The sequence below is a fragment of the Vicugna pacos genome, chromosome 12 (assembly GCF_048564905.1).
Source record: "Vicugna pacos chromosome 12, VicPac4, whole genome shotgun sequence".
Lineage (NCBI taxonomy): Eukaryota > Metazoa > Chordata > Mammalia > Artiodactyla > Camelidae > Vicugna > Vicugna pacos.
The window spans coordinates 63,927,309-63,940,419 of record NC_132998.1 but is presented as its reverse complement, the minus strand read 5'-3'; the positions used below and the strand labels follow the sequence as shown (position 1 = coordinate 63,940,419).

At 61.4% G+C, this 13,111-nt stretch overlaps 1 protein-coding gene across 4 annotated transcripts in view; it reads right to left on the bottom strand.

Moving 5' to 3' along the window:
• GRAMD4 (GRAM domain containing 4) overlaps nt 1-12,893 on the bottom strand; it is a 68,564-nt gene extending 55,671 nt beyond the window's left edge. The window contains exon 1 of one of the 4 annotated variants that reach the window (XM_072973717.1): nt 12,650-12,893. In XM_072973717.1, the coding sequence (XP_072829818.1) occupies nt 12,650-12,678 (29 nt within the window). In that variant the 5' untranslated portion in view covers nt 12,679-12,893. Of the gene's footprint in view, nt 1-1,544; nt 1,568-2,542; nt 2,704-12,649 lie in introns of those variants that run through there. The other 3 variants (XM_072973716.1, XM_072973718.1, XM_072973720.1) reach the window with 3 other exon arrangements.
• Between the last annotated feature and the right edge of the window lie 218 nt (nt 12,894-13,111).

The following is a 13,111-nucleotide window of genomic DNA, read 5'->3' as shown; positions in this document are numbered from 1 at the left end:
GAGGGCCTCTGGCCTGGGCAGCCTTTCGGGACAGACGTCAGCAGGCTCCGCTAAACTGTGCCCCGATGCCCTCGGCCAAGCGCTGGGGACCCGGAATGAGTGAGACGGTCCCCGTCGGCCCTCGTGGAGCCGCAGCTGCAATATCCCATTGATGCCACCTGGTCCTCCCCGCCCTCCCGCGGCTGACTGGGGTAGGACACAGGACACAGCCCTCCAGGGGACGTGACCTGAGATGTCAGCATTGGCCGTTTAGATTCGTTCAAGGGGAGCCCTACCACAGTCCGTTTTGATGCAGCAGCCATGTTCATTTAAGTCCGGGATCAGAGAACCCAAGAGGAAGAGGGATTTCAGTCACACTGGCCCCAGCACCGAGGTGAGGGCGGACGAGCCGGGGAAGCAGCACATGCCTCGGCCAGCAGCGCTGCGCACCAGCTCTGGGTCTAGGCCCCCCTGCTCCAGCTACTTTTCTAAACTAGCAGCCTCACCACCATACTCAGCTGTCCTGGGACAAGCGCTGTGGGCTCCCCCTCCCAACCTTTCTGACCCCTGTCCCCGCCCCGGAGCCTCTCCCCTGCAGTTGGCGTGCACCGGGTTTTGCCCCACCCCGCCCCACCCCACCCCGCCAAGCCACCCAGGCCAACAGCAGGTGGGTGATGGTGGCCTCTGGAATCACCCAGCCTCGCAGGCCCAGGCCTGCCCTCAGGGAGCTCCCAGTCCGGAGCCGGGGTCAAGGGGGTTGACAGGACAGCCCCTCTGAGAGGTGGGGGGAGGTCCGCAGTCCATGCAGAGCTGGTGGGGCCCTCGGGCGCACACGGAGCGGGTGGGTCACCAGAGCCCTGAGGAGTGGGCTGAGTGGGAAGTTAAGGGTCCACGTAAGGCCCACAAGCGGATATCAGAGAGGACAGCTTTGATCTTTGAAAATACCGAAATAAACCCAACAGGAAGTGGCAGGAGGGCCACGGACAAGGGCAGAGGCCCTGGGGGCAGCGAGCCATCTACCAGGACTCCTCTGACCCTCACTCACCTGTGAAACAGGGACAACATGGCCCCTTCCAGGGTGGCTACAGTAGGAGTGGCAGCCACCCACGTACATGCCCTGCCACCCAGCCGGCGTCCCGACGCCAGCAACCACCCACCCGTCCCTCCCTGGGGCATCCTCAGGCAGCCCTCCCATGTTCCCCAGCCAGCCCAGTCCACACCATGCTGTCACCATGGCCAAGAGAGGCGGGGTCCCCGACATTCAGGGCTCATCTTAAGGTGGCCAATTCTCCAAATGCAGAGGCGGCTGCCTGACGGTGAAAGATCAGGTGCGGGGCTTCTCAAAAGCCCAGACAGCGCTGGCGAGAGGCCAGGCCTCTCCTTTTCTTGCCACCATTCGGCCTGGCCCACCTCGCAGGTGTCAGAATGAATCCCAGGTCCTCCAGAGAGCCCATCGGGCCCACCTCCCACAAACACGGACGGAGTGGCCCTCGACACCCTCGACACCCAGGAGGCCTGCACATCCCTTCCTGATGCTGCCTGCAGGCCTGCCCAGGGGCCCCTACCTGTCAGATGGGGGCGGTGACACAAGGCAGTCACGAGGATTCCTGGCCCAGCTCCTTCCCCGACTCCCCGCTCCCCACTGGGCAGGGCAGGTGCCCTGTGCTGGCCACAGATGAGGGTTATGGGGCAGGTCTCCCAGGGCCCACCCACCGAGAGTCACAATTCCAGGTGCCCAACTTAGAACGCGATGCTGGGGCAGCCCAGGGGGAGCCCACAGCCCTGCCCCTGCAGACAGGCACTGGCCTCTCCCCCAGGCCCTCCCAGGAGGGGCATGATCCTCACACACAGGCCGCCAGGGCAGGGAGCAGCAGGGGCAGGGCAGCCCCTCCAGCCCCGCCCACCATCTGTCCTCACTCCCACCCTGCTAGCAGCCCCGCCTGTGCTCATGCCCTCATGCCCAGGGCTCTCTGGCCTGTGACTCATATTCCACTTCCTCTCCCCCAAAACGTGCTGGGCGGCCGCAAAGTCACACATCTGCAGCCTCCACTGTTGAGTGGGCTGGGCTCTAAGGGGCAGGAAGACCGCCAGTGAATCCCACTCCTTTAAATTCTGCCCCTGGGTCCAGCATCCTTAGGTCCCTGCTGCTCCCTGTCCCCTCCAGCCCTACCCTACCCCACCCCCCTCCAGATGATTACACCGTATTTAACTTCTGATGTGATTCACACAGATCCCCACTTTCTCAAGCAGTGACTGTGGAACAAAATACTGCTTTCTTCCTGATCCAGGATGTGCTCACCCAGTAGGACAGGATGGGGCAGGGCGGGGGGACACGTTGACCACCTGCCAAAGGACAGGATGGGGTGGGGCTTGGAGGCACGATGACCACCCCCCGGAGGACAGGGTGGGGCGGGGTTTGGGGGCACGCTGACCACCCCCCGGAGGCAGCATCAGCCACAGGTCCTCAGAGTGGCCTCCAGTCCAGCCTACCAGTCTCATCCCTGACCTATCTCTCTGGATGGAATAGGGAAAGGGCTGCAGACACCAGCCCCCGGACACAAACCTGGATGCTGAAGCCAGCATGGGACTCCAAGGACATGCCCAGAGGGGTCTGGGAGGAGCACACCATAAGGCTCAACCTGCAGAGGTGCCGAGCAGCATCGCGCGGGACAGTGGGGCTCCCCCGGCCCTGCGCACGAACCTCACAGTTCCGCTCCAGGGACGCAGCACCTGTGAGACCATCCACACACCTCGCTGCCCTCTCAGTGGCTGGGAGACAGGATAGAACCGTCAGCTCTGTGGCAACCCCGTGGGCGGGGTGTTATAATCCGGTTCTTCTAAGAGTGAGACTCTGGGTTTGTGACGTTGAAGGCATGTGTGTTTTTTCAACCACTCAAGTTGCTTCAATCTTAAATGCCAAACTCTCGCCAGAAGCCACCACTGACACCTCTTCCTGTCTCTGCCACACCAGGTGCCCCCCTGGCTGCGGTGCCCTCCACTCCCTGCCCCCTTGGCCATCACCAGTCAGATCTGGCTCACCCCCCACCTCGCAGACGCTGCCCCAGACAGTGGTCCCCATGCAGCTGCCGGGGGCAGCCGTGACCCCACAAACAATTCCAGTTACCCTGAGCCCTGGGACCCACCGGGGAAACGCATCTCCAGGCCAGGGTCTCCCTGCAGCTGCCTGAGCTCTGGGACCCACCGGGGAAACGCATCTCCAGGCCAGGGTCTCCCTGCAGCTGCCTGTGGCTGTCACAGGGGACCTCAGATCTCAACCCAGAAAGCAGAAGAGCTGGGCGCAGCACAGCAGGAACCAGGAAGGGGAGCACCCGGCCAGCAGGTGGCCTCCATCAGGGCGCCCAGGAAGGGCCACCTGGGGATGACAGCACTCCCACCCAGCCCCCATCACTGAGCCCCGGCCAGCTCAACCCACTTTCTTAAGGCCCCCCTGATGTGCTCAGAGCCCAGCGCTGGCCCCAGCAGAGGCCACACCCTGGCTGGGTCTCTAGGAGCCGAGGACAGGAACTGACCTTTATAAACTGACCCCACGCCAGCCCTACCTGGTCCCAGGGAGGGCGGCGTGGTGACCCGTGGCCTCGCCCGGCCTCGCTACCCCTCCCCACCTCTCCTGAAGCTAAACCACCTAAGCTCTGCTCAGCGGGTTCCTGTGCTCCCTTCTTTCAGCCCTCAAGGCACCCTCCTTGACCCCCAGGCGGGGTCAGGCCCCTCTGTCCCATAGCCCCACCTCTCTCCTCCTTCCCACCGGCCCAGTCTCCCTGGGGCCGTGGCCTCCTCCATCACTCACCACCGTCTGGCACCCAGCACAGGGCAGGGCCTGGTTAAAGAGCTGAGGGGCACGGGGCAGGGGGCTGCAGAACCATGGGTGGGCAGGCAGGCTGGAGCCCAGGTCTTCCGGGCAACAGACAGGGTGCTGTGGCCAGGAGCCCTCCCAGGCCACAGCGGAAGTTTAAGAGAAAACCAGACGAGCTCCCTCAGACCCCCCAAACCCTGTGTGGAAAACAGCACCACCAACACATGTAGGCGGTACTGTGTGAGCAGCACCTCCCCAGCGGTGCAGACAGCACGGTCCACACAGCAGGCCCACACACACAGAGGTGGTACAGAGAGCCCAGTCTACACAGCACGGCAGCTCCCGCCACCGCTCTGCCACCTGTGGACTCAGCCGTTGTGGGTCCCACCCTCAGAAACCCAGAGCTCGGCCCGGGGCCCGGGCATGCGGGAGCCCAGACGCTGAGCCAGCCCGCGGAGGCCCAGTGTCCTTCCCACCCCCCTCTCGTTCTGTCTCGAAAGGGACGGGAGCACAAAGGAACAAACGCCACTCCAGGTGTCTTCTGAGCCCGCCTGGGGGCCAACTCTTCTTCCAAAGCACAAACCCAGCCAACCCCCCACCTGGGGCTGCTCTCAGGCCCCCTCAGCCCTGGGACCGCCTGCCAGTCCCCTGCCCAACTCCCACCTGCTCAGAATCTGCTAGAAGCCTCCAGCTGGCCCTCCCCTGCCCGCAGGACCCACACGTGGGGCTGGAGCCCTGCACGGAAACGGGAGCGGGCGGGGGGCCCAAGTCACCCGGAGCAGAATCCCCCTGGTCCTCTCCTCTCCAGAGGAGCCTGGCCTCAGTGCGCAGCAGCTGCTCTTCCTTCAAAGGCGGCCACTCCCGCTACAGCGCAGTCCCAAGGCGGGAGCAGCTGGGCCCAAAGGGATCTAAGTCAGTGATACGTCTGAGCTCCAGGGGTCCTGCCGGCAGCCTTCTCCTCCTGCCGCCAAGGCCAGGCCTCCCGCTTGTGTTCAAAGCCAGCCGGGCCTTCAGATTTCAAAGGGATGCCATGACAGCGCCCTTCCCCACAGGCCCAGCAGGGAAGCCCCCAGTTCTCTTTTTCTCTCCCTGCAGGTCACAGACCTTCCTGGAAGGCAGTGCCCCCAGCCCCCCACCTCTGTGGGGGCCCATGCACCTGTCAGCCAGCACTCCAGCGGCCCAGCAGGAACCCAGGGGAGTGAGAAAGAGCTGCACATGCACACAGCGCTCTCGCCAAGGAAGCCACTTCCCGGCGCCCAGGTAACAGTCCGACCCCGCTCTGCAGGTAGACTGGACCCAAACAATCACGTACACAGATGGCAAACGGCGGGGAGCCGGGTTCCCCACTGCGGGACTAGAGACTGACTGATCAGCCAGGGAGAAGGATCCACACAGTAACGACCAGACTGCAGGTTACACCTTCAGGATGAACCCACATCTCATTTACTACATACGGGTGGCCGCCACAGAAACAGTCACAGATGCGTGCACATCCACAGATGGCGGGCACATTTTCCGTTCTGCCAGCTGAGAGGGCCCAGAGCAAAGAAACCCCAGCAGCAGCAAGCACCCCCAGTGCCCAGATCTTGGTTTCTAAAACCATTCTCCAGTAAAAGGAGCCAGGCTCCTGAGAGAACTGGCTGATTCTAGGGCTGGGACAGGAATCACGCAAGATGCGCCTGGAGCACCAGTCGGGCCAGCAAGGACATGCTCACTTCACCCCCCGTGATGGTCAACAGACCCGAGGAGCCACCTGACAGCTCCCCGTGGCCAAAGCTGGAACAATCTGACCAACAAAATAAATAGAGTGGAATTACACTGTAACCCAAGGTATAAAATAAGTAGACGTGGATTTATGCTGACATTAAAAAAAAGGCTGAGTAAATTGATAAAAGTGGGAGAAGAGACAAGTCTCCCATTGAGAAGATTCCAGATCATTCATGCAGTCTCTCCACCCTCACACCCCTTACGTGTGGGCTGCACATTATGACTTCCCTGCAGGGAGGGCACCGTGGACAGAGGGAGAGTAAGCTCACACCAGCCAGGGGACAAGGCCCACATCACGGCGACCAGTCATGTGATGGTGTTGTCCCGATGCGACGTGATGTGGCGGGGGCACTTCACCGCTGTGGCTTTCCTCTCAAAACCCACGACCCCAGTCTAACCCCAAGAAAAACATCCAGATTCCAACAGGATTTCCAACTGTCCAAACTCTAGCGAAGAGGGACCTACAATGAACCTAATACTCCTCAAGCCTGTCAGGTCATCAACAAGAAAAGTCTGAGAAGCTGTCCTAGTCCAGAGGAGCCGAAGGTGACATGACCACTAAATGTAATGTGGGGTCCTGGACGGGGTCCTGGGGTAGAAGGACATTAGGTAAAAACTCAGGAAATCTGGATAAACTACAGACTTCGGTGAGTAACGTATCAGTGTTGGTCTATTAATTAATTATAACAATGTTCCACACTAAACAAAGTAAGATGGTAACAGGAGAAACTGGAGGGTGGGGAGGGCAGGTATATGGGAACTCTGTTATCTTTGAAATTTTTCTGTACACCTAAAACTGTTCTAAAATATATGGTCTACTGTGAAATAAAAAAAATAAAAATAAAAACGCAGCCTGCCACCCAGTGCGGGGTGGGCGGGGCAGGAGGGGTGGGCAGGGCGGGCAGTCCGGGCCAGGCTCACACAGCAGCTCTACCTGGACATCCAGGAGGCCCACGGCCAGACCCAGGCTGCCTGGGAGGCGCTCTGGAGGACAGACAGCAGAGTTTCAAAGCCAAGTGACCACACGATAACAGAAGGATAATCAAGGAGTAGCGGGGCAGTGAGAGAGCCCACGGGGCCCATCCCCTCACAAACACGCCCGCCACCATCTGCAATCATTCATCCCCAGAGACTGTCTCCAACAAGACCAGGCAGTGTCAAATGAAAAGCTGGGCTCCTGCGGCAGGCAGGCAAACAGAGGACCATACACAGACAATAGGCACAAGGAGGCATGGGAAGGCCAAGGAGGCTTCCTGGAGGAGGTGACTTGAGTGCAGCTCACATAAATGGTTAAGTGTGCCAAAGGCCGCTGAAAATGAGATGAGTCACATGGAACAGCTCCTGGAGCCTGCGCAGAGCGGGTAAGCAGGGAGAGTTCTCAGACGGCAGGAGCAACAGAGGGGCTGCTATGAACTCTGACCCCGGGGGGCCCGTGAGGCAAGGCAAGTCCACCAAGACTCGTGAGAGAGGTGGGCCAGGGCCACCTGGTGCTGGGGAAGAGACGCCATGTTTCAGAAGAGGTCTGGGCACAGTTCTGCCGCTACACACTGCCCCGCGGATTAAAAATGCATCAGGCTAAGTGAGGGAGACAGGGCCATGCGACCACAGCGCGTGTGATCCCCCCGATAGGAAAGGTCCAGTCCAGGGAGACGGAAAGCAGATTAGCGGTTGCCGGGGGCTGGAGGGAAAGAGGGAATGAGTGACTGCTCAAGGGGCTGAGGAAAGTGTTCTAAAATTAGACTGTGGTGAGGGTTGCACAATTCTGTGGATATGCTGAAAGCCAGTGACTCGCACTTTCAATGGGTGGATTGCACGGTGTGTGAACTGTACCTCTATAAAGATGTTTAAAAAAACCAACGCACCCCTCTCTCACTGCCCAGGCTTCCCCGCCCCCAGTCCCCAGCCGGCTCAGCTGTGGGTGGGCTCCCCACAGCCAAGCTCCCAGGACCTGAAGCCGCTGGACCCTGGAGGCCAGGCCGCAGAGTGACCCCACTGGGTAGAGCAAGGCCGTGCCCTCCAGGAAATGCCTCCATTCACTCCTGCTCTGGGCTGCTCGGGACACGACGTGATGGGAGAGAGCCCCGGCCCCAGGGAGGACAACCACTGCAGAGAGAACGAGGCGAGGGGGGTGAGCAGCAAGTGCGGGGGACCTCCACAAATGGGGTGCTTTGGGGAGGCCTCCCAGGAAAGGGGAACAGAGCAGAGAGGGGTCAGACATGAGGGTCTGCCATCCCAGAGAGCCCTGCAGGCACCACCAGCAGAAGGGGGTGAAGAGGGAGAGGAGAGGGAGGGGAGGGTGAGGGCAGGCAGTGGCTGCTCCTACCTGGGAGGGTGCCTCAGGCTCGGGCGGGGGTCAAGTGTGCCCCACCCCTGACGCCATGCTGGAGGCCTGGGGAGGGACTCCTACCTCCTTGTGCTGCACACCCCCCCGCCCACGGGGGAAGGGCTAGAGGCAGCAGCACTTTCCACCAATGGGTCTGGGGACCCGACCACAGGAGAGGCGCCCCCGACCACTGTGCCCGTGGATGGCGCAAGCGTACTTGATTCTCCCAGCCACAGCGGGTGTGGCGGCATAGAGAGGTTCTGGGCAGGGCCGCCCTTCCCCCCGACTCCCGAGGGGCAGAGCAGTGCTTTCTGAGGGCCCCCACGTCACAAAGCCAGCAACGCAGTGCCCGGTGTCAGGTGTCTGTCTCCCCGGGTGTGGTCTGAGCTCCGAGGAGAGCCAGAGCCTGCAGTCCCAGGCAACCAGCAGGGGAGGGGGTGCACTGGCACTGTCACCATGACTCTCCTCCGGGGGGTGAAGCTGTGGCTGAGCTGCCCCACCCAGGGCCTTCCTGTGGGAGGTGATGCAGACTCGGCCAGCTTGGGCTAGGGCCAGCCCTCAGGCCTCTGGTTTCTGTATTCCACACTAAGACCCCTGTTTCCTGCTGACCAAACTGAGGCCCAGAGAGGTTAAGCGTCTTGCCCAGGAACACACAGCAACAGACCACTTCGCCCCCCTGCACACGGTACCCAGGTTAGGAAGGGAGAACACAGCATTCAAACCCAGACCTGCCACTCCCCAGCTTGTGGCCGCAGGGAAGTTACTTAATTTCTCTGTGCCGGGGCCTCCTCATCTGTGAGATGGAGCTAATAATAGTACCTACCGCCAGTTGTTATGAGAATCAATCACACAGAGTGCTTAGGGCGCCGTCAGGCCCGGTGAAAGAGGCGCTCCTGCTATCGGTGCATATTTGACGGCAAAGAGGCTTCTTGTCATGACTTTGAATTTACTTAGTTTGTTTCTTTCACAAATGCCTAGAAATTTCACTGATTATCAAAGAGGCAGTGAGGCTGAAAGCGCAGCCTCTGGAGCCAAACAACCCGAGTTCTGATCCCAGCTCTGCACGTAACTAAGGGACTGAGGCAAGCCGCCCGCCTCTCCACTGGCTTCTGCATCTGCAGAATGGGTGACCGTGGACGTTGTGGGGACCACATGTGACAACACGTGAGAAGCATTTAGCACAACGTCTGACACGACACTGAGTGGTTTCTATTACTATTATTAATTTTTTTTGACAGACCAGTACTTCCTCTCTGCCAGTGTAACCACAGGGGACTTTAATCACAGGGCTTAAACATAATCACAGCCTTGGCTGTAACTCAAATGCCAATCTTAACAACAGCCCTTCGATGGCGACAGTCATTAGTGGTGAATTACGGTCCAAAGTCCCCGCCCCGCCCCTCCGTGCTGGCCACACGCAGACACCAGAGGCACAAGGAACAAAGTTTGCTCTAATTAGGGGAAATCTTCACTTTCTCCCTCCATCTCAATCTACGAGCAGTCCAACAAACAACTTGCCTTTAAATTCTCAAGTTAACCGATTACCTTTCTCCGTCAGCAGCCAGCTCCAAGCAGGTGGCCAGGCTGCCCCCACCCAAGGCTGGCTGTGCCTTAACCACTCTGTTCACAAAGTGACCGTGACCTTCAGGGACCCAGGCCTCTTCCCTGGCCCCCCAGCCAGCACCTGAACTCTTATCCCCTTCACAAAAGGGTGCTTTCTAGCTTCTGCCTGGGAAAGAGACCCAGCGAGAGCCCCTACAGCTCTGCCACCCAAAGCGAAGGAGAAGTCAGACCTGAACGCTCTGCAGTGCCTAAACACGCCCAGCCGGCTCTCAGGTCCCCCAGCCAAAGGCCCAAGTGCCACTTGGTGGTCACACCCAGGTCTGGCAGCTTCCCGCAGACAGACGCCCATGTCTGGGCAAAGCGAACAGGAGCTGCTTCCCCCGCAAGTGCATTCGTGTTCCTCCTATTACTCACTTTCTCAGCCCACACCTCATTTCCCCCAAGTCATGTTTAAATCCTTTAAGGGCAGGGATGCTCTGCTACACACCCCAGCACTGTCCACAGCCTGCACTGGGGAGCAAGTGTGTGCTTGGCTTTTGACAAAAATGGTCTCCTTGACTCCTGACAGCAGGTGCAGCAGGAAAGGGGGCGAGCAGGCCTCACGGCCCACACCAGGGTCTTCCTTCCCGGCTGCCACACACCTTCCACTGGCCTGAGCTGCTTACAGGCTCATTAAGTCCCCAGCACCACCACTAGACAGGGGCCTCCCATCCCAACACACATCAGAGACAAGGTGCCAGGGTCCTCCAGAGGGTGTGGCCACCAGAAATGAGGACCCAGCTGGAGCCTCGCCACTCCAGGATGGGAGCCCCACTCCCACACAAACCTCAAGTACACCCACTTTGGGAAGGGAACTCCCAAACTGCGAAGCTTGGGAAGCTGGAAGGGGTCTCCTGGACCCCCAGAATTGACAGGGTACCCCATGGCACAACCACTGACGTGGGTCACACCGTGGAAGCATCAGGAGAGCCCTTCAGTTCTCTCATGACACAGATTCCTGGGCGGCGTAGACTGGGTGTGGGCATATCCATCACATCTGTAACATCACTCAGATACTCTGTTACAGAGAGAAAGGGCTTCAGGCTCAAAGCCTCCCCGGCAACAGCACCCTCCCTAGAATCTAGTAACACTGTCTGCACTGTGCCTGAACCAGGATTCCGTTCCATCACACAGCAAAAACGGTGATTCAGGAAAAACGGGCCTGACTCCCCTAGTCTCCAGCTGGTGGAGGTGAGGCCCAGGGAGAGCGGGGGAAGTAGAGGTCACACCGAGCTGGTGGCGGTCGGTTTCCTGACACCCACTCCAGCTGGACAGATAAGAGGAGGGCCTCACAGGCTGGCGGCTTGGAGAGACCACCAGGTTCTTCCCTGTGAAGGGTCGGGCCCGCCCCCCTTGGGGTAAGACACAGGCCCCAGACCAAGCAAACCACACTTTGAGACATTCCTGTGCAGTTTCCAGGAAATGCCTTTCCCGAGTGCAGGCAACAGACATCACACGGACAGGCCCTGCCCACCCCCAGCCCCACCTCTGGGATGGCCACACCCCATCAGCCAAGACAGCCCCGGGGAGAAAAGGACAGAGGAGGGGTGGCACCTGTCCAGAGGCCCCAAGGAACCCTACCTCCCAGGCCTCAGGACCAAGCTGGCAGCGCCACCCACACGAGTCCAGCACTGTCCAGACTATGCGGGTTTAAGGTCTCTGCCCCATGACCACACAGTGCTGCAAAAAGATCGACATCGTGACCAAGGCAGTAGGAGGCAGGCCAGGCCCCTCACCTGAGCCAGGCAGGGAGTTTTCAGAGGGGTCTGCAGCAGGAAGGAGGGGCAGGGTTAACGAAGTCCCTGATCTGAGGTGTCCTGGCTGACATTGTGGGATGTGGCCTCATCCCAGCAGGGGACAGGGCCACAACTGGAACACTCACCCAGCAGGACTGCATCCCCAGATGGGCCTGGGACCTGTTGGAAACAACAGCCACCCAGGGGGCAAAGGGCACTGCTGGCCCCTCCAGGGTGTTCAGACCTCTGCCTTGGGTGTGCTCAGCTGAATGGCGGGCATCTTCTCATCCTGTCAGCCCCCCTCCCCGGTGACTGCTGGGGAAACTGAGGCATGGGAAGGCTCAGAGTCTTCTTGCCCAAGGTCACAGAGCAGACACTGACAGAGGCAAGACTCTGAATTTCCCTCTTAACTACATACAGCCTTGCCCACCCTGCCAGGTCCAGGCCAGGGCTGGGCTGCCCTGCCACAGGGGCTGGGGCTCAGAAGCCTCCATTGTTATGTGTGGGAGATGCTCAGAACTCTGTATTTCCTCCCCAACCTGCACTAGGAGGGCAAGAAAGGGAACCCGCTCCTGCAAAAGGCGTCACAGGAACAGAACCTTCCCTGCCTCAGGAAATGTAGGGCTGGCAACAGCTCCAAGGGTGGACTCAGATTTGGGGTACCCCCCTATGTCTATGGCCCTGGCTAGGGGAAGCTGCTGCTACAGAGCATCCAGCCAGGGCAGGTGCACCAGCCCACCCGGCTCTGACTCCCCTCCCTCCCCTGGTGGTAGGCCTGGACAGGAGTGCAGGGCCTGCTCTGGGCAGGTGGGGGTCCCAGGCTAGGGGTGGCTGCACAACTCTCCTCCTTGCCTGCCTGCCTCAGCTGGGTCTGGGCCCCCCGCTGAGTCCCCCCAGGTCAGAGTCCCAAAGGAAAAAGAGACAGGGCAAAAAGAGGGGCGTGGGGGGGGGCGCCCACAACTTTCTGGCAGGGTTGTTTCTGGGGTCGCAGGGGCCAGGGGCTCCCTCTTCCTCTCCTGTGTCCCCAAGCACTGAGTCGGGGAAAAGACATTCGCCGCATCCACCAGGCCCTGCCACACCGCCTGGCCACAGTGACCCCCCCGGCCCCGCCCACCACCACCCCATCTCAGGCCTGGCGCCCACGGGACGTCCCCCTCTCCCTGGCCTGCCTGGCACAACGCGGACCAGGAGATGCCGCGGCCGCGGCGAGCGCGGGGGGTGGCCGTGACGCGCGCTCCTGCTCGCGCGGGACCCGGGGGCGTGTATGCGGGGCGCGCCCGCGCAGGGCCCTGTTCAGAGGGCCGCTGGCTCCGGGCGCGGGGTGAGCGTGGCCGAGAGCACCGGGTCGCCCGGCCCTGCACGCCAGTGTCGGGAGCATGTCCGTATGTCCGCCGAGGTCCGAGTGGGCGCCCGCGCGCGCACGCCGCTTACCCTGCACGGAGATCGGGGCCACCTCTCATCCACTCGCCGCCGCGTCGCCCGCCTCGCCAGCCGCCCGGCCGCGCTGCACCTGCCGCCCGCCCGGGAGCCCAGCGGCGCCGGGGAGCCCGGAGGAGGCGGCCCCGCGGGTCCGGGCCACGAGCGCGGAGGCGGCGGCGGCGGCGGCGCCAGGTCGCGCGCTCGCGCCCGCTCCGCGGAGTCTGCGCGCCCCCGGCCCTGCTTGCGCAGCCGCCGCCCCGCCCCTCACGCGCTCCGCCCCGCCCCACGCACCGCGCCCCACGCACCGCCCCACGGCCCGAGCCGCCCCGCCCCGCCCAACACCACGCCCCATGACCTGAGCTGGCAAGCCCCGCGTCGCCACGCCACGCCCCACGCCGCGCCTTAAAGGGGCCGCGCCCCCCTCGCGCCTCCTCCGCTCCCCCCGCTTCTCCTGATGCGACCGGCCCGAGGCCC